Source organism: Pezoporus flaviventris, unplaced genomic scaffold (genome assembly GCF_033815535.1).
Source record: "Pezoporus flaviventris isolate CSIRO_AGI_PZ_B2104156 unplaced genomic scaffold, CSIRO_AGI_Pfla_v1 ptg000029l, whole genome shotgun sequence".
NCBI lineage: Eukaryota > Metazoa > Chordata > Aves > Psittaciformes > Psittacidae > Pezoporus > Pezoporus flaviventris.
The window spans coordinates 950596-975139 of record NW_026892577.1 but is presented as its reverse complement, the minus strand read 5'-3'; the positions used below and the strand labels follow the sequence as shown (position 1 = coordinate 975139).

Here is a 24544-nt window from a genome sequence, read left to right as displayed (position 1 = left end):
TACGTCTGCTACCTGATTCCAATGAAACAGGTCTAGAGAGAGGTGTCCCTGCCCATGGCAGGAGGTTGGAACTAGATGATGTTAAGGTCCTTTCCAACCCAAACCATTCTATGATTCTATGGATATATTCCCCCTTTTAAGTGTAATAATCTCTTTTTTTCCTCCTTTCCTGAGCCCTATTATCACAACTCATGGTTATTCAGACCTTGTCTGGGAGGCTGGAGAAAGTCAAGGCATAGCAAACCATAGACTGATGCGGTTTTCATGTGCCACCTTCTGCACATGCATCAGGAAAAGGCTTTTGATTGCACAGCTTTTTGACTGCAAAAGGGACATCTTCTTTCTGCAAGGGGCCCTTCCTTATGCAGTGCAAGGGCAGGCCACATCCTGCAGGTGCTCAGTGAGTTGGTTCTGTCAGAAATGTCAGCTTGGGACGTAAGCGGGGGAAGGATGCTGTGCGGGCTACTGTTAATTGTGTTACATTAACTCCAGTACAACACTGTTAAGTGAAAATCATCATAGAAATGTGTGAATAACTGTGAATGGAGAGCAGGCTGAAAAGCTTCAGGCTCACGCAGCTCTGGTGCGTGTGACCTCGCCAGGGTTTGATAGGGAAAAGTTGCCATGGGAATGGTGAGGCATTGTTTGCGGCTGACTTTGGCTTTTATTGTTGTGCCCTGATTACAGCTTTTGTTTCGTTGTGAAGTACGGTTGTGAAACGCCAGCTTGAAACAAAGATGTATTGACAGGCAACGGCTGAGTTCAAACGGCTTTTATATTTAGGGATATCATAGAATCGAGGAATGGTTTGTGTTGGAAGGGACCTTAAAGCCCATCCAGTTCCAATCCCTGCCACAGGCAGGGACACCTTCCACTAGAGCAGCTTGCTCCAAGCCCCTGTGTCCAACCTGGCCTTGAACACTGCCAGGGATGGGGCAGCCACAGCTTCTCTGGGCACCCTGTGCCAGTGCCTCAGCATCCATATCACTGCTTTAAACTAAGAAAAAACCCTCTATTTCAGAAAGCAGTAAGTATAAACTTAGTATACGCTTAGGAGAGAAGTCAGCTTCCGGTTAAAACCGGTTAAATGTCATTACTGGAAATTGCTGTTTGCCACCAGGACCACAGTGACTGACGGCACAAAGCTCTGAGGCAGCACTAGCCAAGCCTTCTGTGAGGGGAGAAGTGTAGGGGAAGAGCCTCCACTAACCCAGCTGCTAATTCCTTTCCTGCTGGTCCCTCTCCGTTAAATTAAACATGAAAATCAAAGTAATTGCTTTGCAAGCTGCGAGAGGGAGCGGGAGAGACCACAGGACTACAACTCCCACCAGGCATTGCGCCTCCCGCACTACATTTCCCAGAAGGCACCGCGGCGCCGCACCGCCCGGGGGCGGGGCCTCAACGCATGCGCACGCGCACGCTGGGGTGAGGCGGGGCGGGGGCTTCGGCCGTGTCGCCGCGGTCAGTGGCGGCGGCGAAGTTTGTTCGGAGGGAGAAGGGGCGGGCGGAGAAAGGGCCGGGCCGAACCGAACCGGGCTGGGAGCGCGGCAGGAGGCGGCGGGTCCGGCTCTCCTCACGGGGACTCCCGGACTGCCCTGGACTCCAGTAAGTGCCTGGGCCCGGGGCGGCAGCGGCGGAGACGCTGAGGCGGGGCCGGGGGGCTGAGGCGGCGTCCCGGGGGCTGGGGCGTCCCGGCCAGGCCCTGTGGGTTGATGCGCTTCCTTCCGCGGCTGCCTGGTGTTTGACCGGGCAGGGCACTGTCCCGTTCCCTCGACGCCTCTGCCTTTGTGTAACTCGTCGGCCGTAACCGCTTCGGGCTTTTCCCTTCCCTCCTCCCGCTCCTTTTTCTTCCTTTTCGTTTTCCCTCGACGTCGCCTTGGCGTGGGGGCTTCACCTCGGGGCAGTGTATAGGAGGCCGTGGCATAATTGCCCTGGTAATGCAGTCCGGGCTCTGTCACATCCCCAGAGGTAAGAGGATGATCTCATTACCCCTAATAAATACATATAGTATTTTCTTCTCCTCTCTTCTTCTCAACTTCGGTCTTTGAGCATGATGGGAAGGAACGATCTTATCTGGGCAGAGCCCTGCAGTGATGGTGCCTGGGAGGGTGTGGGCTCCCCGAGCACCCTGCTTGCTAGTCCGGGCCTCTCTCGGTTGTGCTCCCGTTTGGTGTTGAAATCTCAACCTGCAGCTTCAGGGAGAGCTGAGTGTGATTGGGACAGCTGAGCGTTGCTCCTGTGTTTTTACCTCTCAGAGGCGCTGGTTCTGAAGAGGGCTGCTTTGGAAAGCTGTTGCCTGTGCTGTCGATGCAAGCCTGTGCCTCAGAGTTGTGTTCTAGCTTAGTTGTAACGTGTGCTGGTTGTTTGCTGAAACAAAGTGCCTTTAAATGGGTAACTTGACTATAAATGAATGTTAAACTGTAACTGATGTTGTTATGTTAGCAGTTTTTAGCACGTGTGAAATTCCAGATAGGTAGTTAACATGCTGTTAACCTAATACAGACTTATATGCTGTATGTATTGTGCAGTTCCCTTAGGTGTAACTAATGCATAACCTTCATAAAAGGCATTGTTTTACTGCATAAAGTGTTTGCAAAATAACATCAAGAGGGCAGCAGTTTCTCTTGGAGGAGTAGGCTCCTCTTTTGAGGCCTTTCTTAAATAAAGGTCTGTTTTTCACTAATCAGTGTACTATTTCAGTTTATAAACAAGCAAATAGAACAGTTTGTCTTTAAGTGGGGAAACAGTTATTAATTTGCTGGGCTGAGCATGATGAATTAGGCATGAGTAGAATAGCGCTGCTTATCTGAGTAAAGCTGAGAGAGAAAATGACTTTTTATTTTAGATCCTTAAAAGCTAGATCTCTCCATGTTTCACCTTCTTATAAAAGCACAGTGCTTTTACAGAGACAGCCCTGTATATAGTAAGCTGAATGGCATCAGCTCTTTTGTTGCCTTCTGGCAAATTGCTTACTTTACTAAAAGAGGCCATAATGTCGGTAAAGATACATTTTCTGTTCTCTTCCTATTCCCCAATTCCATATATGAGGTTGGAAGGCAGCAATGGTTGTTCACACAGCTTGGACCTAGGAGGTGCCACGACTAGCTTTTCACTGTTGAATCCAGCAGAGTTTGGTTTTTTACTTTGATTTGTCCCCTTCCTTCTTATATTTGGGCTGTGTTCATTATGATGCAGCACAAACACAGTCCTTACTGAAATGGAACTGTGCATGGCAGCGTTGGCTGGCTGCTCTGTCATGACTTATTCTCTCTTAATGGATTTACCATACTGTGTTTTTAAGGATGCATTTTTTAAATACTTTAGTATTTTAAATGTTTTTGGTTTGAAAGTACTTACATGAAGTATGCTGAAGTCTTGTATCGGTTTATTTCACAACTGGGTTACAGGTGCAACTTACAAGCAAATTCAGTCCTTGAGAAGGTCCAATTCCAGTTATGCATAGGAAGACTTCTTTTAAGCGTTATCACTGGTTCTTATGAGGCTCTACGTTGGATACATTTACAGGACACTTGCTGTGTTCTAGTAAGTCATAACAGTGGGTTTGGAACAATTGACTTGCCTTTTAGGTCCCTCAGTCTCGTCTCCTATTTCTTGCTATTTTTACTAGAGAGAGTCACACAAGTAACAATACATAAAAACTGTTGGGTATGTAAAGCAGAGAAGTGTAGCAGAGCTATTTTCCTGTTTGTCACATGAGTAAGTGTTAAAAAGTGGGCTGAAATCTCTCATGGTAGAGAGAGATTCTCAGCCTGGTTGATATTTGGAGGAGAGCCTTTTCATTCAGGAATGAATTTAAGCGCTGATGCTGCAGAAAGTGATAACTGAAGAGATAATACATGGGGATTTGTGTATCAAAGATTTCACTGAATACAAAACTGGGAGACGGCAGTAAAGCAGAACTTTGCATGACCCTCTTGTGTTGTTTTTGCAGTTATTAAATACTGGTGATTTTATTTTGTTAGTATAGAAAATCTAATTTTGAGTTAGTAAATTATTTTCCTAAGCTATTTCTGTGTCTTATAACTATGATTGACTTTATGTTCCACTGTTTAGCTGTGCATTTCAAGGGCAGAAATAAAGATGCACAGTAGGTCACTGATATGTATGTTGCAGTGTTTAAATGTTTCAGAGGAGCAGAGGTTTTCATATAAAGTAGAAAGCAGACAAATAACAACCAGTGAATGAAGCATCTTAATGCTTTGCTCATACTCTCCCTGTGTTTATTCTTCCTCAGGAGTAGTAGCGGAGTGACAGGAGACAGACAGACGTGTGGGAAATAAGGAAGGCCACGTACATGAGGGAAAGATCTGAATGGAGGAAAAGGCCTTGGTTTTTCCAGGTAGCTGTGGCTGATTTCAGATGACAAGGGAGCTGTAACAGCAGAAATAATAACAGTTGACTGGATGTCAGAGAGTCAGTGTAGAAGAGAGGAAATGCAAAAGTCAGTTTTTATTGACTGTAAGAGATTAGAAAGAACTTGAGGACATTACTGAATTGTGAACAGATCTCCACTTGTAATGCAGCCTCCACTGTGGTGTTGGACTTGGCCCAAACTGCCAGGCCTGCAAAATTCTAAATCTATTTTAGTAGATTTAGATTTCTATCAATGTCTTTATTACTAAATGTTTCTGGTTATTTAAGCTGACAGTTATAGTAAATGTAGTTCCTTCAGAATGCAGCAAGCCAGCAGAATTGGGAAGTGTGTATATTAAAGTGAGAAGTTTCCTTCCGTGCTGTGGTGTGTGCTTTCTCCTATCCAGCTGTACGTCAGTGTTTGTCTGAACAGTGGGATACACGAGCACGTATCATTCTTGCAAGGTTTTTTCCCCCCATGATAATTATGAACAATAGAAACATTCTTAGAAAATACTTAATGGCGTTTGGAGCCAAATGAACCTTTGTGCAGTTGCAGTGCATAATTGTGTGAAAATACAGGATAACCTCAGTGCCAAAACATGGGAATGTAAGTAACTGGCTTTAGCATAAAACACTTAAGAAGTGGAGCAAGTGCTGTATATGTTGTCAGGAAACAAACAGTACAAGAAATACAACAGTCAGTATGTGTATCCTTTTGGTTTTGAGCCTAAATGCAACAAGACATGGCTGGAAGCATTGCTTTCAATGTTTTAGAACGTTACATGAGAAACATCAATATAAAAATTCTAGAGTGCTTCTGTGCCACACAGAAATAATGCAGCTGCTTTAAAATAAGTTGCCTGCTGAAGAGGTCAGGATATGGCTCAAGTTCAGGTTTTGAAGTTGCACTTTAATGTAGAGGGTGACTGAAATGGAATGGGAGATACATTTGAGCTGTGTCAAAATATGTTTTACACTGATCTCTCAAATTAGGACTTCGAAAATGTATATGTCTAAGGTCATCTTGATCCATGCTGTAGCCTAACTTTGAGAAACACTGATATGATTTCATATGTGGCTCAATTCTATAAATAACACTTTCCTCAGCACTAGGTAGAGCAGCAGGGTTTTGTTGCTGTTGAGGAAGGAAGCTTGGTTCATTGTCTCTGCACTAAGCAGCATTTTCTCCCTCCAGGGACTTGCAGAAGCATCTAGAATGTGTAGGTGTTTCTTTAATCTTGGAGAAGGAACTTATTAAGCTTTCTGGTGCAGAACTGTATGAGCCACTTACTTTTAACAGATGTTATCTGCACTGGTAGGGAGTTGCAGGGCTGGTAGACATTTGTGGCATTCAACAGTTTAAACAGTTTTCAGGTTTGAACATATGCCTTTGCCTTGAAAATCTGAATAGTTTCAAGTATTTTATGTAGAAGAAAGGTGGTTCATTGGTGAGGTTGCTGCTCTGGGACTTGGGAAACAGGTTCAGCTCACTGTGTTGCCAAAAGCTTCCTGTGTGGCCTGGGACAGGCTGCTTCTCTGTCCCTCTGTTCTCATACTGAAACTGCAGAGCAGTAGCAGCTCTCTGCATCGAACAAGTGTGACAAGGAATGTCAGTCAGGTTTTGATGTGTTCAAGTGCTGTAGTAACATGGGGCATGCAGCTCCATTGTGGTAGAAGGGAGAAGCTGTTAAAGACTGCCCAAGGGAAAAGCCAGGGGAAACTCCATAGAGGAAGAGGAGTATCAGAAAAACAGGGAGGGGAAAAAAGTTTTGACTTGGAAATTTCATGGATCACTTAAAATCAGAGATAGCAAATCCTTAAACCTTTTTGGTGCACTGCATTGCTGTGTTTGTTTAACAGAGGATAAAAACAGGGTTTAAATACCTGAATGAGCCAGGCAGATCTTTTCTATTATGATTCTGCCACAGGAAACAATAGCAAAGCTGTCTCTGTTCCTCTTTTGAGTGTTCTCTTTAGAAAGTGCTTTTAATTCCATTAAAAGCTAATTCCATACTAGCTAACCATTACATCAGTTTTGTTCATTTGTTCTTCTGGCCTGATAGGCAGAATCTCTTTAATTCAGTCTGATTTGTTGACTTTTCATGTGAAAGAGGTTGAGAAAAGGTATCTCTACCTCACCGCTCCCCCAAAGGGAAAAAGAATTTGCAGCCACCTCTAAAGCATGGTGTCTTTAGTAACTTGATAGACTTAAAAGTATTTTGGGTTTAAAAATCCTTCTGTTGGAAATATTAAATGGTATTGTCATTGTTATAAGCTGAAAACTAAAACTGAGAGTAGACAGCTATTATCAAGCTTTGCAAATGTGTTTTCATTGTTGAGAGTCAACACTCCCGGAACAGTCTCTGTCTACTGACAGATAGGTGATAAATTCATTAGTTTGGTATGAAATTGTTTTGATGTGTGTGCTGTCCATGGGTGCTTTGGTACCCACCAGATTTACATCCCATGTCCAAGAAAATGTGTTTGAGCTTGTTCAGACTAGTGACTTAATTAAGTGTTCTGCTGTTAAGCATTGAAACAGTTACATGGCAGGTTTGTTCTAGGAGTGAGCAGCCCTCTTAAACTGCACTTCAAAAGATGTTGTTAAATATATTGGTTAACTCCTTAGGGAGGTGTATAACAACAGATGGGAACTTAGGCTATACTAATAATTCATCTGGTGAATTATTTCTACAGCTAGTATTTCTACTGCCTGTCTGCGGTAGTGCTGCAAAGTGAGGGAGCAGTGCTGCATGGAGACCTCAGAGCAGCTTCCAGTATCTGAAGGGGCCTGTAAGGATGCTGGAGAGGGACTCTTCATCAGGGACTGTAGTGATAGGACAAGGGGTGATGGGTTCAAACTGAAGCAGGGCAAGTTCTGGTTAGATATAAGGAAGAAGCTGTTTACTGTGAAGGTGCTGAGGCACTGGCACAGGGTGCCCAAAGAAGTAAATTCTTCATTCCTGGTAGTGTTCAAGGCCAGGTTGGACAGAGCCTTGGGTGACATGATCTAGTTTGGGGTGTCCCTGCCTGTGGCTGGGGAGTTGGAACTGGATGATCTTAAGGTCCTTTCCAACCCAAACCATTTTGTGATTCTGCGTTCTTGCTTCAGAAGTGTTCCTCCTTATTCAGGACTTCAGGATTTGGTCATGTTTATTTTTCCTCATTAACCTTTTTTCCTCCTTAAATTCACTTACACTGCCTTGCCCTGATGTTCAGGTGGAGGAGCAGCCTTTTTTAGGGGGTTCCATTTGTTCCTTTCTTGGGAGAAGGCTGCAATACAGTATGTTGAAAGCCACTCTGTTGCATACTCCTGGTGAGTTCAGGATTTCCAGGCATGTTGTTACACATACACGGGACCTGTGATTCTTGTGGAGTGTTTCCGCCTTGCTGTGTCTAGGTCAGGCAGCAGTCCTGCTGAGCGCCGGGAGCCTGATGACTTCCTGCTAGTATTGGGATTACTCTGTAGGTGGAGCATTGTTATTCTCCATAGTCATTGTAATTTATGTTGTGAGAAATGCCAGTGCCCATGTAGGACAACAGCTGTGCTGTAAACTGGTATTTGTGTCATTGAGCAAGTAAGAAGAAAGGTAAAGAAGAAGGTCAGCAACTAGATATGGGCTGTACCTGATGAGAGGACAATTCCCTGTGCTCACAGCTTGCTTCCAAGGAGGAAGGCTGCTGGAAGTTAATTGCATGAGAAGTTATAGTGAAGTATGTGCTTCAAGTGTGTGCTGGCACGATGTTTCAAAACCTATCACTGCAGATAAGCTTTTATGTTATGGAGTTTTTCTCTGTGTCAGGTGAGACTTTTATTAAAAATACCAGAGTGGGATTTAATTTTCTTAATTTAAGGAATATAAAAAAGCAGAGGGGGAAGGTAATGACCTAAAAACCTTGCCATTTGATGTGAGCTCAATTTTATTCTCCCACCACGGTAAGCAGGAGCTGGCATGTGTTTTGTAAATGAGTGTTGGTTCACTTACATGAGTCAGACAAAGACTTCTTCTTCCTAAAGAACTTTCATTAAACTTGTGCATACTGACGAGCTCTGAGATTGGTCCTAATCACTGTGAATTCTGGTATGGTTGATAAATAAGCTCTGTTCTAGAGGAGGTATCTAGTCTTTGGTGTATTGGGCATTCTGGCTAGCATAGTGGCTTATGCAATGAACTGAACATCGTCCGTGTTGTAAAAGCCCACGGTGTTAAAATCACAGGTGAAATCTTCATAGCAATAATTTTTCCTTCCCAAAGTGTTGATGTAAATGAATCATTGAATTGTTTTTTTCTACATTGAATTTGCTAAATTAGACCTGTAAAATCAAATTTGATAGTTACTTTGTGTGCTTTGGTTTCATGAAATCCTTACACATTCTTTAAAAACGTCAAACCAAGTATTCATCTGATAGTGTTCTTTTCATTATTTGATGCTTTGAATGAACTGAAAAAAAATCAGTTATTTACAGGCTTTGTTAGACTCCACAGTTTGGTTAAGAGGGTTTAAAAAACCTGCTTGCTTGCTTGCTTTGTTCTGAGCTCACTGCAGACCAAGTTGTTAAATGTGTTCAGGTGCCCTCTAATATGCTGTGCCACTAGTAGACATGTGATGTGAAATCACCCTTCACAGGTATTCAGCTATTCAGAGCTGGATTTAGAGTGTCTTAAATATGTACAGCTCAATGGAATTAGTCTGAATATGATAGTCGTAGAATCACAGAACAGTCTGGGTTGGAAGGGACCTTAAGAACATCCAGTTCCAAACCCCTGCCATGGACAGGGACACCTTCCACTAGAGCAGCTTGCTCCAAGCCTCTGTGTCCAACCTGGCCTTGAACACTGCCAGGGATGGGGCAGCCACAGCTTCTCTGGGCATGGCACCCTGTGCCAGCACCTCAGCACCCTCACAGGGAAGAACTTCTTCCTTATATTCTGACATTTAAATTTGGAACTTGCCTTTGGATCTGTATGTAAAAAAGGTGATCTGTTACTCAGAAGTTTCCCTCTGTTTGGCTTCTATCCAATGCTTTCAGCAGAATGTTTTGGTGCTACTGATGCAGATGATTTTTGTTTTCTAAGTAGTGCTTTCAGTATGAATAGAACACACTCTTATGCACATGTTGCTATTTCTTTAACAATATAAGAGTACGCTGTGAAAACTGAAGAAGATATTTCCAGCCTGTGAATTTCCTAACCAGCTGGCCTCTTCATTTTTTTGCATACTTCACAGGAAGAAGGTCTGTGTTTGTTTGTGCTGGTGAGTCTGTAGCCAGGATTTGGAGTGCGAATCAGCAACACTGCCTCAAAAAACGGCAAACTTATTCTTTAACCAGCCTCACCTTCTTTTTGTTTTGAACTTTCTCAAGTCAAACAAGCTTCATTGGGAGTTGTAGATTTATGGAGGTAGTTTTTGGGCTTCAAATTCATTGCAGTGATTTTGAGATTCTTGGCCTTTCACGTTTGAAGACAAGTTTGGGTTGAATTTGAAATAGCTGGCACTGTATGGAATCTGAGTTCTCAGAGTGGTTGGTCCAGATGAAGCAGTTACCAGCAACTGAAATAAAACAGGTTTTTTTACTAATGAGTAACTAGTAATAATACTAAGTAATCCTAGTAAGTAATGTGCTTATTCCCTGCTTAATTTTTAATATGCTTTAGTTGTAATGAGTGGAATAATTTCTATAGACTAATGCATGTAAGCATTTTCAAGAACAAGGATCTAATTTGTCATATTTGGAGTTTCACAGACAGCACGTCTTTAAAAGGCTCATAATAACATTAGAAATAACTGTAACTAACAATCAACTCTGAATCTGCTTTTTTATTAAGCATTAAGTCCGTAACTGAAATTAAAAAGCTTTAAAAATTGGGTTTGAGGATTGTATGAGATAAGTCCAAGTGGATGAGCATAACTGCATTTTGTTTTCCTCATCTCTGGTCGTATCTCATTTTGAGTAACTTTGGATTACCTAAACTCAGTATGAAGTGGTGAAAACTGTACTTCTGACTGTTGTAAGAGCTTTGCCTTATTGAACATACTTTTTCATTGTCTTTTAACTTTGTTATTTTACTTTATTGCTTTCTAGGCTAGAGTCATCACTCATAAGTTATTAATAGATATATTTTCAAGAGTGTCTTTTATAATGGCCTCAGTGCACAGGAGGCTTCTTCTGATTTGTATTAGCTCAGTGCATTTACAGGGACAGCTACAATACTTGGTTTATCTAGGCAAGAAAACGTTAATAGATAAGGTTTTTGTCATGGCTGTCTTAAGAGATCAGTGATAGGAAATTTGCATCCTGTGCAGTGTATTTCCTCTTTTCACCATATCCCAGAGTGTTTGGCTGCTATTGCAAATACCTAAAAATGGAGGGAAAGGGTTAAATTAAGAGCATGAAACATCACTTACAGAAATTCCTGCAGATGTTTTTGAGGAAGTACCAGTCTGCTGCATTGTGAAGCCTACGGATCACTATTTGAAATGGGCCAGTAGATGATGGATTTGGGCAACTTCAGAATGTTTTCCTTTGAATTCCAGTTTCCCCTAAAACATACTGATATTTTTACCTGGACAAAGGTAACTTTAATGAAGTTTAGTCTAAGGATGAAGGGGTTGTGCATGGATAAAAGTTGGTTAAATATGCATGGTGAAAGCAGCTGGGATTAATGCTGTGGAATTTAGGTAGTAGATAATATGTAATATGGCTGCCCCATCCCTGGCAGTGTTCAAGGCCAGGCTGGATGGGGCTTGGAGCAGCCTGGTCAAGATGAAGGTGTCCCTGCCTGTGACAGGGGGTTGGAACTGGATGAGCTTTAAGGTCCCTTCCAACCCCAACCATTTAGTGATTCTATGAATAAAATTACAGTCTTTTGACTTGAAGAAGTACATTTAAAAAGAGGAAATAGTTGGCTTACCCTGATTTAGCAAGTCTTTCAGATCAGATGCATTTTGAGGACAAGATGACGTCTTACTCAGACTTAAGTGCAAGATAAAGGCTGCTAGTTTGTTAGATGATTCATCAGTGCAAATGATGATTCTTCTAGGTTGTGGCCTGGCTGGAGGTTGTGTCAGGTACTGGAATAGGGATGCATTGTTTGATATGCCCCATAGTTTGATCAGGGATAGGAGAGGTTAGTGCTACTTGTACTTATTTCATATTGTTTAATATTGAAGGTTAACTTCTTATGCTTTGGAATTCTCTTCCAGGTGAATACTGGCCTTTTGCAGCTGCTTTTTTTCTTCTTCTTGACCACTTTGGAATCTAAATTTGGAGACTTCCAGTTCTCATTTATAGATGTAGTTAAAACATTGCTAATAGTTTCATACGCTTCTAGCAAATCGAAGTCATGTCTTCTCTGCTTAACAGAAGCACACAGTGCCTGTTGTGCCCTCCAGAATAAAAACGGTTTAGTAAAGGATCTTTGGGTACTTTTTAAACAGTCAGTCCTAATGGGTCGGAGCAATCCCAGGAACAGGTACAGGTTGGGCAGAGAAGAGATTCAGAGCAGCCCTGAGGAGAAGGACTTGGGGGTGTTGGTTGATGAGAAAATGAACATTAGCCGGCTTCAGTGTGTGCTTGCAGCCCAGAAAGCAACCGTATCCTGGGCTGCATCAAAAGGAGCGTGACCAGCAGGTCGAAGGAGGTGATCCTGCCCCTCTACTCTGCTCTCGGGAGACCTCACCTGGAGTATTGTGTGCAGTTCTGGTGTCCTCAGCATAAAAAGGACATGGAACTGTTGGAACAAGTCTAGAGGAGGCCACGAGGATGATCAGGGGACTGGAGCACCTCCTGTATGAAGACAGGCTGAGAAAGTTGGGGCTGTTCAGCCTGGAGAAGAGAAGGCTGCATGGAGACCTCATAGCAGCCTTCCAGTATCTGAAGGGGGCCTATAGGGATGCTGGGGAGGGACTCTTCATTAGGGACTGTAGTGATAGGACAAGGGGTAACGGGTTAAAACTGAAACAGGGGAAGTTTAGATTGGATATAAGGAAGAAATTCTTTCCTGTAAGGGTGGTGAGGCACTGGAATGGGTTGCCCAGGGAGGTTGTGAATGCTCCATCCCTGGTGGTGTTCAAGGCCAGGTTGGACAGAGCCTTGGGTGAGATGGTTTAGTGTGAGGTGTCCCTGCCCATGGCAGGGGGGTTGGAACTTGGTGATCTTAAGGTCCTTTCCAACCCTAACTATTCTATGATTCTAAATTATTTTTGGTTGTCATCAGAAATACCCCCAAACCATCTCTCCAGCTCCTGGATTAGTGTTTTTCTGTCATGTTTTGAGTATTTAGCAGATTGTGTCTTTAAGGGGTTTGTGAAAGATGAGCAGAGACATTGTCTCTCAGTTTAAATTATCTGTGCAGTGTTCTGCCTCTCCTCGAAGGGTTTCAGGGGCTGAAAATGAAGGTGTTTGAACAACTGTCCTGGAAGATTTATATGACTTGTTTTCTGAGGCTGTTCTGAGCTGCTTATCTCAGGGTTGGATTTTTTCCCTTCCTTCTTTGTTGTCCTGATTGCATGCAAGACGAAAGCTTTCATTGCATTTCATTCTTCAGGGTATCAGCAGGACAGTCTGAACTCATCCCTTACCCTTGGGAGTCAGTAAATGGAGTAAATGGCCAGTAAATGAGATGACCAACTAGAGAGTAGCTGATTTACAGCAGGAAGCTGATAGTAATTGCTTAGGCAAAAGCCAAGAACACTCAATAATGAAGCTGTCCCTGGAAGTGCAGGAAGGCCTGGGGATTGCTGGGATGCTGCTTGCCTTCCATTTGGGGCCATGGAGCTAGTGTCAATAGCAGAGCTTAAAAAGGGGGTTGGGGAGGAGGGATGGGCATGATTCATGGCATCATTTCATGTTTATCAAGTCATAGTTTTATGAATGCTGTTCATCATTTCAAAGAGATGACTAAGTAGGTAATGTATGTTTCTTAATCTTCTTAGCTCATAGAAAAGGAACCCCGAAGTCATCTCCTGTGGTGGGTTAAATCCAGAGTTCAGAATGCCCATACACTAATAAAGCAGGAAGTAGAAATGTTACTCTAAAGAAAAAATAATGATGATAAAATTATACAGAAAGCTTGGGGAATGCAAGTGTAAAATAAAGCTAAAAGGTATTAAGCAGCAGTGCTCATCTTGCTTTATTGCTCAAGCTTTCAGGTGGGTAGCGCAAACCCTATTTAATGGTCTTTTATTTGTATGAAGTTCCAGTTTCTTTAGCAAGCTGGTGGTCCATGGGTTATGCTTACTTGTAGGAATTCATAGAATCATAGGATAGTTAGGGTTGGCAAGGACCTTAAGATCATCCAGTTCCAACCCCCAGCTGTGGGCAGGGACACCATGTTGCTCAAGCCCCTGTGTCCAACCTGGCCTTGAACACTGCCAGGGATGGAGCATTTACCACTTCTCTGGGCAATCTGTGCCAGCACCTCACCACCCTCACAGGGAAGAACTTCTTCCTTTTATCCAACCTAAATCACCCTTGTTGCAGTTTGAACCCATCACCCCTTGTCCTGTCACTACAGTTCCTGATGAAGAGTCCCTCTCCAGCATCCTTGTAAACCCCAGTTGAGCCTTAGCTGTCAAAGGAGAGATTGGGCTGTAGAAATATTACCTTGCATGCCACTTAATAGCCTTGTATAGACTTTGTACTTGGAGATACAGAGGCTGCAGGCAGCCTGTGAAGGAGGTGAACTCAAGAACAGGTGCTGGTGTGAAACTAAAAATAGAAGTTAAGCTGAAGCAATGTGTTATAAATGGTGAAAGAGAGATCCTTGTGTGCCTCTGCAGGTTCTGCTTGTGCAGTCATGCATTCACAGCGAGAGACAGGGAGAAGGTGAGCTGTGGGTTTTATTTAGAGTGGTGCCCAGGAGGCTGGGCAGCCTTCAGTTTGTGATAGAAATTTTGAGAAATCTTTTCTCAGACGAAAAGAAGGGGGAAATCAGGGAGAAGCTGGGCTGGTGAGGTATGTACCTACTTATATTAATACATTGCTGCTGGAAAGAGGGAAGTAAGGCTTCAGAAATAAGTGAGACCTGTTTGGATTAGAGCACAGCCATCCAAGAAGGGGTTTTAAGGAGCTGAGAGTTTTCTGCATTCTTACATAGCAGCGTCAATATACACAGTATTTTAGCTTCTGGTGGATTATGGTAAGAACCAAGAAGGAATGAGCCACAGGGATACTTTATGTGAAGTAGCACTAAGTCATTGACCCACACCTCCTCCCTCCCCTGCTCCCTGGGGAGGGAAGGCAAAATGAAATTGTATGTGATGTGTTACAGGTTCGATGCCTGCAGCTTTTCTTTCTAAGAAATCATGATATTTTTATAATATTGGATTTAAAAGGGGGCAGAAGATTTACTGCACTGTTCTGTGCTGCAGAAAATAACTACTTGTGCATGTGGTAAGAGCTGTAAAACATCCACAGACCTGGAGATTTCAGCTTTATAATCACCTGAAATAATAATTCATTAAAAAGAAATCTCTGTGTAAGACAGGATCTTTATCCTGAAGACCCTTTCAAGTGTGTTGTTAGGTTGATGCTGTTCCAGCCACATTTCCAACCCTGAGGAATTAACGTTGGAGTTCTGCTATTCCTTTTGTGAATCTTTAGAAGTAATGTGGTAATTCCATCGTTGCTGCTTTTTTGGTCTCTCTGGAGTTGCCAGGAAGGGCATTTATTGTAGTGGTGGTTTTGTCATGGGTGTTCAGTTGCTTTAGGAACTGGAAGAAAGGCACAAATTGATTTGTTTTATATGTGCACTACAGCTTGTGGTTGGTTAATGAATGCTGAATGGAATTGGTATTAATTTACAGTGGAATCCTGCCAAGGTGTGATGTGGTGGAAGCAGACTTTTAAAACTGGAAAACAATTGCAGGATTTTGTTTGATTTTAATTTCATAATAAGAAAAAATCCTCTAGCTTTATTTCTTATTCTTCAAGAGCATCAGTCCAGTAGAGGTCAGTAATCCCATGGGGAATTTCAGACTGATCTGAGGAAAGCAGTATTACACAACTGAAATTTTGCAGTTCATGTTAGTTTATCTGTATTTTCATTAGAGGACAGAGGAACTGCAAATAGTGTCATTTTGTAGGCTAGAAATGGTTTCTATTGAAATAGAAAACCTGTATGAATTTAGGGGTGTTTTTCCTAAGAAAATTGATTTATTGACCAAGAAGAGAAAGCATCTTGATTTTTGTGTTTTGTCCTGTTAACTATTGGAGTAGTTTAGCTAAGTGTATGCTTAAAATGGAGCATTATGAGTATCCTCCTTTCATTTTCTTAAAAGGTTTTTTGAAACATAGGTTCTCCTCTAGGGGAAAAGTGCTTTGAAAATTCAGTTTCTTTTCTCCAAGAACTCTTAAATCAGTTTGTGTCTTGTTTCAAACCCAAGTTTTCATTATTTCATTTTCTTCACATCCGCAGACAGCACAGCTTGAGCCTGCTCAAACAGGAAACCAGCCACGAATACTGGCTTTTTTTAGGCACGGCGCTTTTCTGGGCTTCAGAAGCTGTTGATATTAGGCTGAAATGGTGTCCTGGCAGGGCTGTATATCTGGTTGAGGGACCACCAGACACAGCTTAGGACAATACTGGTAGGTGACAATTTATATAGTCATTTAAATGGAAACAACGTGGAATGCCAAGTTCTGCCAGTTTAGAGGTCTCATTTAGAGCACATCTACCCTTAAGCTTGCCCCTAGCTCCGGATGTGCTTTTGGTGAGATGTTGTTTCAGTGTGAAGTGATCCCAAGAGCCAGCATGTGAATGTTCATTATAATTATGCTATTTTCTTAAGAGTGCTCAAGTGTTTTGGTTTGCTGTTACTTATAACTTGGTTACAGAGCTTAGCTTAGATCTGCAATGTTTCAATTGTGAGGAACATAGCAGTAAAATTTAGATTAGCTTAGAAGATTTTGTTACTTTACTGAACAGCCCTATGCCTTTGAAGATTTAAACCTAAATGCAGACCTTAAGTATGGAGATAAACCTTATGGACACAGAAAGAAAAAGCAGTGTGGCACTTAATGGAGTGGTTATACACAACTAATGTCCTTGTAGCTATATAGAGAATGTCTTGCATCTCAGTACAAAGTGTGTTAACTTTGTTATACACAAGAATGCATTTAACTTCAGAATTTAACAGCTTATATTAAAAACCACTCAAACCACTAATGTTTCTAATAGTCTGTCATCACCACGATAGTATAATCTCTTCAACTACTGAATTGAGATTGGTAGATCTGATCCCTAATGCCAAACTTGATGCTCTGATACATCAGAGGATTAGTTTGGTGTTGGGTACAAAAAGGCTTAGTTAGTTTACAGATTGAGTTAAATGACTTAAAATTGTGCAGTATGGTATCAAATTCATAATAATAGATTTAAAGAAAAATGTTTCTCAAAGTAATTGAAGCAAAATTTGACTGGTATTCTACTTAGTCATATAAAATGACAGCTGTAAAAACAAGCATGTATCTATATGTTTGTGTATCTGATCCCCCCCCAAATAAATGTATGCTTATCTGCATACCTGATTCCCCCAACCACTTTAGAAACCATATATCATGTTTTACTGTGGTATATCAATAGCTACAGATAGTTATCAGGTGCCTGCCTCGTGTGTGTGTGTATATAACTATGTTTAAATTGAATAACTTTAAGGAAATAAAGGTAGACAATTTTAAGGAATATTAAAAAGGAAATTCCATCTTACACAGTGAAAGCTGGAAGCTGTTATGAAAAGTGTGAAGTGCTTAAACCTTCTATGGCTCATGTTTAATATTTTTTGACCTGTAGTATTTCTGAGTTATGTACTGTATTTCTGGGGTTTGTAACAAAATGGAAAGAAGACTGAATTGTTTCTTCCCTGCCCTGAGAAAGATTGCCACCGGCCTGATTTTTATCATACTTAAATGTTGAGTTATTGCCATTTTTAGCTGAGTATGCAAATTTCCCTTTGGTCTTACATGGCTCTGAAGGTAAAATAACTGTCCTGTAAAATAAAAGGAAGCAAGAAACCGTGATGCAATAGCCTGCAGCAAGACAGAGCCATAAAAGGTGAAGCAGGCAAAATGAGAAAAGGTGGTCAGCAGGATAGATTTATAGCTCTTATTTGTTTAAAGCAAAACAGCTAAAAAGGCAAGCCTCCCCCCACCAAACCCCAAAATAAAATCAAACCCAAGCCTACAACCCTCAACCTTAGTACCACATGGATATGGAGGAGTTCAGTTTTGACCTAGCAAGTGCCTTCACATCTTTGCTGCTGCGTTTACAACTTCATTTTGATTATTATTTAATGTGTAAGGATGAAAACTTGGCTGTTCTTAGACCTCATTAGCCATGAAGTTCCCTTTGTAGGAGAGGAGAAAAATGTGAGCAATGTTTCTGAAAGCCTTTTTGTTGAATTTGCCTAAGCAAAATAAGAGAAATCAACACTGGCAGTAGAGCTGCTGACAAAAATCTTTTCTTGACCATGAAAGGCAGTGTGGAAGAAGGAAGTGTAAACCAAGCATTAGCTCAACTTTGTGCAAGCTGGGGGGGGAGAATGTTTGATTACTCTGTAGTGATCTTGTAGAACCTAGTCTTGATGCCTATCAACTACTTACCACTTGTGTCTTTGAACTTAGGGTATTAGATATCCTAAGTATATGCTTCAGAGAAGTAGGAGAGACCTATCTAAAAACCCAGTGGTGATAGCAGGGGGGAAACAGCTACGCTTCACTTAATGTTCTTTAGAAACTTCTTTAAGGTACGAATTGAAACTGCTCAAAATGTCGTGGGTAGGCATAGAGCAGGCTTAAAATTAGTAAGGAGGAACTTTGCTTGACTTCTCTGCTTTTTGTTCTGCAGTGTGATGTCCAGGGTCAGAAATGCCTTATGTGGATCGTCAGAATCGCATCTGTGGATTCTTGGATATTGAAGAAAATGAGAATAGTGGGAAGTTTCTGCGGCGGTACTTCATTCTGGACACACGAGAAGACAGTCTGGTGTGGTACATGGATAACCCACAGGTGAGGTGTTCTTGGCAGGAATTTCTTGGCTCTCTCCCCATTTCCATGTTTTCAGATGAACAAATTTACTTAAGAAAAATGGGGTTTAGTATTGTCCTATAGACCTGGAAGCAAGGGGGGGAAAATGTAACATAAATGAAAGAGTTGTAAATTGGTGTTTCTTGTATGTGCAATCTTTAAAAGAAAAAATATAGTTCATATTTCTATGTAAAACATTACCAATTGCACTTAATAGTGAAACATTAACAGAAACTTGTGCATCAGTGAATTGCCTCCTGTATGAAAACAGGCTGAGAAAATTGGGGCTGTTCAGCCTGGAGAAGAGAAGGCTGCGTGGAGACCTCATAGCAGCCTTCCAGTTTCTGGAAGTGGGGCTACAAGGATGCTGGGGAGGGACTCTTCATCAGGGACTGTAGCAATAGGACAAGGGGTGACGGGTTCAAACTTAAACAGGGGAAGTTCAGGTTAGATATAAAGAAGTTTTTTCCTGTGAGGATAGTGAGGCACTGGAATGGGTTGCCCAAGGAAGTTGTGAATGCTCTGTCCCTGGCAGTGTTCAAAGCCAGGTTTGACATTGCGTTGGGCAACATGGTCTAGTCTAAGGCTTCCCTGTCCATGGCAGGGGTTGGAACTGGTGATCTTAAGGGCCTTTCCAACTCAAACAATTCTATGATTCTATGAACATCAGTGAATTCTCAATATGTGGAATCTAAATATTGACAGGAGATTTAGGGATAAGACAGGAATCTGAATTTGATCACATGTAGAAATCGGTCCTTAGTTTTGAATCATGATGTACTGTATATTTAGTGCCTTGACCATTACAGGTTCTCTCAGGCACTAGTTAGTGCTGTATGATACATACTTGTTTCACTACACATATCTTGTAATTCACCTGTAACCTTTTGTGGAACTGTGCAGTTTTCCTTACATGGGTCAGTTACGTGTTTCACATTACTTTACGTCAAGAAAACCAGTCATTGAAAAGCAATTTCTAATGTTGTTCCAGTTTCAGTACAGCATGAATGATAGATGAATGAGGAAAGCTTGTATCCATCATGATGAAGAGCATCCTTTATGTAAAAGCTGATTTTACAGTGTAAATGCATCAGTGTGTTTTCTAGCACAGAGGAGAACAGATAATAGCTTAAGGTTTGGGTACAGAGACAGTGAAAGCACAGGATCTGGGTCACTCTGCCAGGAGAATACTCGTGTACCATTCTGCCAGGAAGACCAGAGTTAAAACGCAGTAGAAATCTACTGTTCAAAGGAACCAAACCGCAAAAAAAGACATTTAAACAGTGAGCAGCCCCATGAATGTGACTTGTGACTGAAGCATTCAGCAGTTCTTACTGAGGAGAAAGAAGAAAGAATTTCTGGAAAGAAGAGATCAAACGCTGAGATCAAACGTTTGATCTCAGCGAATGAGACAAAGCAATCCTTTTCTTCCGTTCTCCTGTGAACTAAGCAGGGCATGTGGGCAAAAACTTGAAATGCTGTAGAAATTGAAATTCTTCAGGGCTTTAACACTAATATTTGCATTGCACAGCTCATAGAGGTTTTAATTTAGGCTTTCTTATGTATTTTATAATGTTAGCATCCACATACAAATGAAAGGGTGCCTTGCAAGAGGCACGCTGAAGCTGCTTGATGTTCTTCCACTGTTCTAGTTTTGAAGAGCAGTGGGGTTTTTATAGAGCAACTATGTTGGAGACAACTCTAAATCCTTGAAGTGCTGAAACTCTTCATGTAAGATGAGTCTACAGCGTGTGCAGAACTTCACTGCGCTCCTTGTTGCTGATAGAAGTGCTCTGTTTGTAGCTGTGAAAATAATGGTTTTAAGCCCCCCAGTAACCGCACTACTGTCCTAATATAAAACTGGTATATGCTGGGGTGTAAATATGTTGGATAAAGTAAAAGTTTAATTTATTTGGGCAGAATGAAAGGAATTATTTTTTATGAATTTCAGTGGTACCAGTCTATGGTAAGCCTATAGTGAGAACCTACTTGTTACTGTTGAAATATGCATGTAGTATAAACCAGTATGCGTCTGTCTTTCTGCCTGTAGGTAGCATTAAAGCTCCTCTTTGGGATGTACGTTAGGCGCTATGGAATAGGGAAGAGCACTTCAGCTGGGGAAAGGATCAGTGAGCAGATGCAGTATCATTCTTAGGGCTTCCGGGGAGGCCTGTAGTGGGAAGAATGATATTGCAGCATAAAGGACCATGACAGGAAAAGGGGCATGGCTTTAACCTGCCAGAGGGGAGACTGAGATGAGCTCTTAGGCAGAAGCTCTTCCCTGTGAGGGTGCTGAGGCGCTGGCACAGGGTGCCCAGAGAAGCTGTGGCTGCCCCATCCCTGGCAGTGTTCAAGGCCAGGTTGGACACAGGGGCTTGGAGCAAGCTGCTCTAGTGGAAGGTGTCCCTGCCCGTGGCAGGACTTTGGACCTGGATGAGCTTTAAGGTCCCTTCCAACCCAAACCATTCTAGGATTCAATGAAAGAAGTAAATGGAAAACAACACTCTATTTAAAGGAATGAGGAAGACTTTTCCATCAGAATGAATGAAAATGTTAACCATGTTTTGTGTTGCTCAGTTCTTTAACTCTTGTATTTGTAAGCTACTAGCTGATTGTGAACACTAATGTGAAGACTAATAGTATGTTAAGCGAGGATGTGAAAACAACAGAGAGCTCCATTTTTGGATATATATACTGAGGCTTACCTGCAGCTTTGGGAAGTGGCGTGGTCTTTCCCTGCGATGACTTTAGCATTAAATGAAAAGATGTGATTTTTCAATCCATTTGGAAAATATGTGAGAGAGCCTTTGAAGTATCTAACATAATAGATGAATGTCACTTCTTGTCCCTTCCGTCTGCCCTGGTCAAAATACATAAAACTCCACCATCTGTTAAGGAAAAAGTATCCTTTCCGGATTTCCTGGATGCAGACCTGCAAGAATCCTTCTTCCTCCAGTAAAATACATAAACCTCTGAAACAATTACTATTTGTATTGTTTCTAGCAGTCTTTCTGTTTTTAGTTGATTAACAGATGTGTGTACAATAAACAAGTAGTTTAGATCCTGTTCCAAGCATACATTGTGTATTGTCTATAAAAACACATAGGATTTTCTTTTTGTTTGGGCAATTACTTGCTTTTTATGCATAAACACTGACTGTGAGATGAGTATAAACTAGTTTCACTTTGTAACATGATTTGTTGCAGAATCTTCCCTCTGGATCTCCACCTGTGGGAGTCATTAAACTTACCTATATTTCAAAGGTAAGCTAATACATAAGACACTTGGTGCTAAATTACTAGTGAGAACTACTGAAGTCCTCAACTTTAGACAGCTTCAAATGCCTTTTACATAGCGCATGGGAAAGCCTTTTGCTTGTCTGGTGCTCCTGAATTCTAGAGAAGTGTTACAGACACTTCAATGGCACCAGGTTAAAATAAGAGCAGACTAATTACCCTGTTGTCTGTGTCTGTTTTGTGGTTCCAAATGGCAGCTCTTTGTGCTGCATGGTATTAATATTTCTGAACCGTATGTTTCAGTTCTTTTATGAGTATTTGAATTCCAATTAGTCCTCCAGAAAAGACAGGCTCTTTATGAAGTGGAGGATTAAGTCTTTAGGTGTGATAATTTGCAAGTAATAATGTTCTTTAATAGAACAGCAAGGTTTCTAATTTTTACTTAGTTCATTACACTTTATGTACACTCTTTATGTCTGAAAGAAAACTAAGAAAATCTCCATTATTAAATTTGTAGTGGAAACTGTATTAACAAATAAGTGAAGAAAAATAATTGACCTCCTCTTGGTTTTCTGCTCATTTCTCATCTTTCCTTTGCTTTTCATGTCGTCGTACTGAATCTTCCCACATTCCATTTTATTTCTTATTCTTGTAAAAGATACTATTCATGCTGCTTATATCATGAGTACAGAAATGTCTGTGGAGACCTGTTTATGTCCTTCCTGGTTTCCTTCTTCTGGGCTTTCTTTGCCCCAGACCTCACTGTTGTCCCCTTCAGAAATCTGTACCCTTGTGTCCCACTTTTAATGGGAGCAGGGGTGGTCGCCTGTGCCTGTGTGCACCTTTGCCACAGCTCAAATGTGCCTCCTGGGTGGATGCTCTAACTTCCCATAGTTCTTGTAGTTATGTCGTATGTGTTTTTTCCTGTTCCTGGCCCAAAAAAGGGGTTTGATGTGAGAGGCTGCTTTGCCTTTTCTCTCACCCTTGATAGAAGTGCTCTGTAATGTAAAAATATCAATGCCTCTCTCAAAACAAGACTCTTGCTTCTCTTCTGCCCCAACACTGCAACATTTTAGAGACTCCTGAAGTGGCTGCTATTCTTTTCATGTTAATGAACCAAAATACCACTGGTGTCCTTGACAGTATGAAATGTCCTTGAATCTTCAGTTCAGCTGAGATGTAAAACTTCAAAATACAGGTGGTAAAAGTAGAAGTGCTATGTTTCCAGATTTCAACATTTGGTAATGAATCCTTCAACTTAAGGAACAGGAACGTATGGTTTAAGCTGTCTCTTACCATAGGTTGCACATCTTGAACTGAATTTTATGTAGTATATTTTGTTATGCCTGTGTATCTTTATATCTTGCAAACTTGCTATGCTGCTCATCTTCAAAAGTAGCCACTTGAAAGAGAAAAATGTGATATCTGATGTACATTTTGTGTGCACAGTGGTATTTATAATCTGAATTTCCTTACTAGGTGAGCGATGCAACTAAGCTAAGGCCAAAGGCAGAGTTCTGTTTTGGTAAGTTCTTGCACACAGCATGTGCATCAAGTACTTTCTTCAAAACCAAATACAATGTTCTGTAATTCACTAGGTATAGCTGGTAGTGTATAGTTTTAAAATTACTTATATTCACTGTTTCTTCTTTAACATGAGGGAGATGTTGGCTTCTTCATAAGGTGTTTTTGTGGCTTTTCGTGTTGCAGTTCAATGAGGAGTAGGTGAGAGCTGGTTTTCAGATGCTTGACATTTTTGAGGCATTAATAAGCTAATAGAAAATGCTGGGTGCTTTCAGAAGCATGGCATGCCTGTCAGCTCTGAAGACAAGTAATTTAGCTATTTCAATCTGTATTACTCATAAAAGAGTTAATTCATCTAAAAATCCAGTCAGCCAGTGCTCTTAAGTTAAATTTCAGCCTCTGTTGCTGCACTGAAGAAGAAGAATTTGCTTTTGGGGTACCTGCTAGGTTTCTTGATACTTGTTTAAACTTGAGTAAAGTTTTAGAGAATCCTAAAAACCCCTTATATGTAATTTGTACAGAATTTAATATAATTCCATGGGTTTTGACAAGCAATTGGCAGTCACAAAAGTTTATGTAGAGACTGGAATCAGCCTCTGCTCTGTTTCTGAATGCGGCTGCATTCATGGAAGACTTCTAGCTGAGATGTAGGTACTAAAAATGCCTGAAGGTTTAAGACAGTTATTTAAGGTGTCCTTTACCATGTGAAGTGTTGTACAGGCTGAGAAAAGGCAACTCCACCAGACTTAGGCAGTCTCTGCATTGAAGCCCATGAAACTCTAATCACGCCTGTGTGTAAGGCTTCAGGGATTCTAGACTAGTGCCTAGCGTGTTAGTTCAGTGCCATCTACAGCTGCCTCTGCACATGCATGCGGAGAGGTGTTTGTCTTCATCAGGTGTAAAGTTGCTCTTGTCAGTGGGCCAGCTCTAAAAAGCCTTAATGATGCAAGATGCTAGCTGAAAGCTTTGAATAAATCTGATTTATTAAAGTGGTTTCAATGCTTTTTAGAGGAAAAAATTACATTTATTGTCATTTTATTTAAATATTGGGAATTGTTTCAGTTAATTCATTACATAGTTCTGTGTTTTAAGTTTATGTCTGCATCTAATAATGTTTGGTTCATCCACTTGGGGGAGAAAGGTGATAGAAGAGTAAAAAGCATGTTTCTGCTATGTGTTTGCTGTTAACGATGACCTGAAGAACTGTTATGTTATAGGTAGAGCAGACTGTAAAGTTCTGGGAAGGTTTTAGTCACTTTTCACCCTAAAACTAATTTCAACAGAATTCCTTAGAATTTGTGAGAAAACTAACCATGATGTTTTTACTGGTACACAGAAATATGTTTATCCTTTTTGGATAAAGGTATGCTAGGTGTTGCCA

The 24544-nt window shown here is 41.3% G+C and overlaps 1 protein-coding gene across 11 annotated transcripts in view; it reads left to right on the top strand.

The window, feature by feature from the left end:
* The first annotated feature begins 1513 nt into the window (after nt 1–1513).
* PLEKHA1 (pleckstrin homology domain containing A1) overlaps nt 1514–24544 on the top strand; it is a 39572-nt gene continuing 16541 nt past the window's right edge. For 6 of the 11 annotated variants that reach the window (XM_061458568.1, XM_061458570.1, XM_061458565.1 and 3 more), the window contains exons 1-4: nt 1514–1605; nt 18225–18385; nt 21610–21666; nt 23119–23164. In XM_061458568.1, coding sequence (XP_061314552.1) covers nt 18245–18385; nt 21610–21666; nt 23119–23164 — 244 coding nt within the window. In that variant the 5' untranslated portion in view covers nt 1514–1605; nt 18225–18244. Of the gene's footprint in view, nt 1606–1816; nt 1969–18224; nt 18386–21609; nt 21667–23118; nt 23165–24544 lie in introns of those variants that run through there. The other 5 variants (XM_061458569.1, XM_061458571.1, XM_061458575.1 and 2 more) reach the window with 3 other exon arrangements.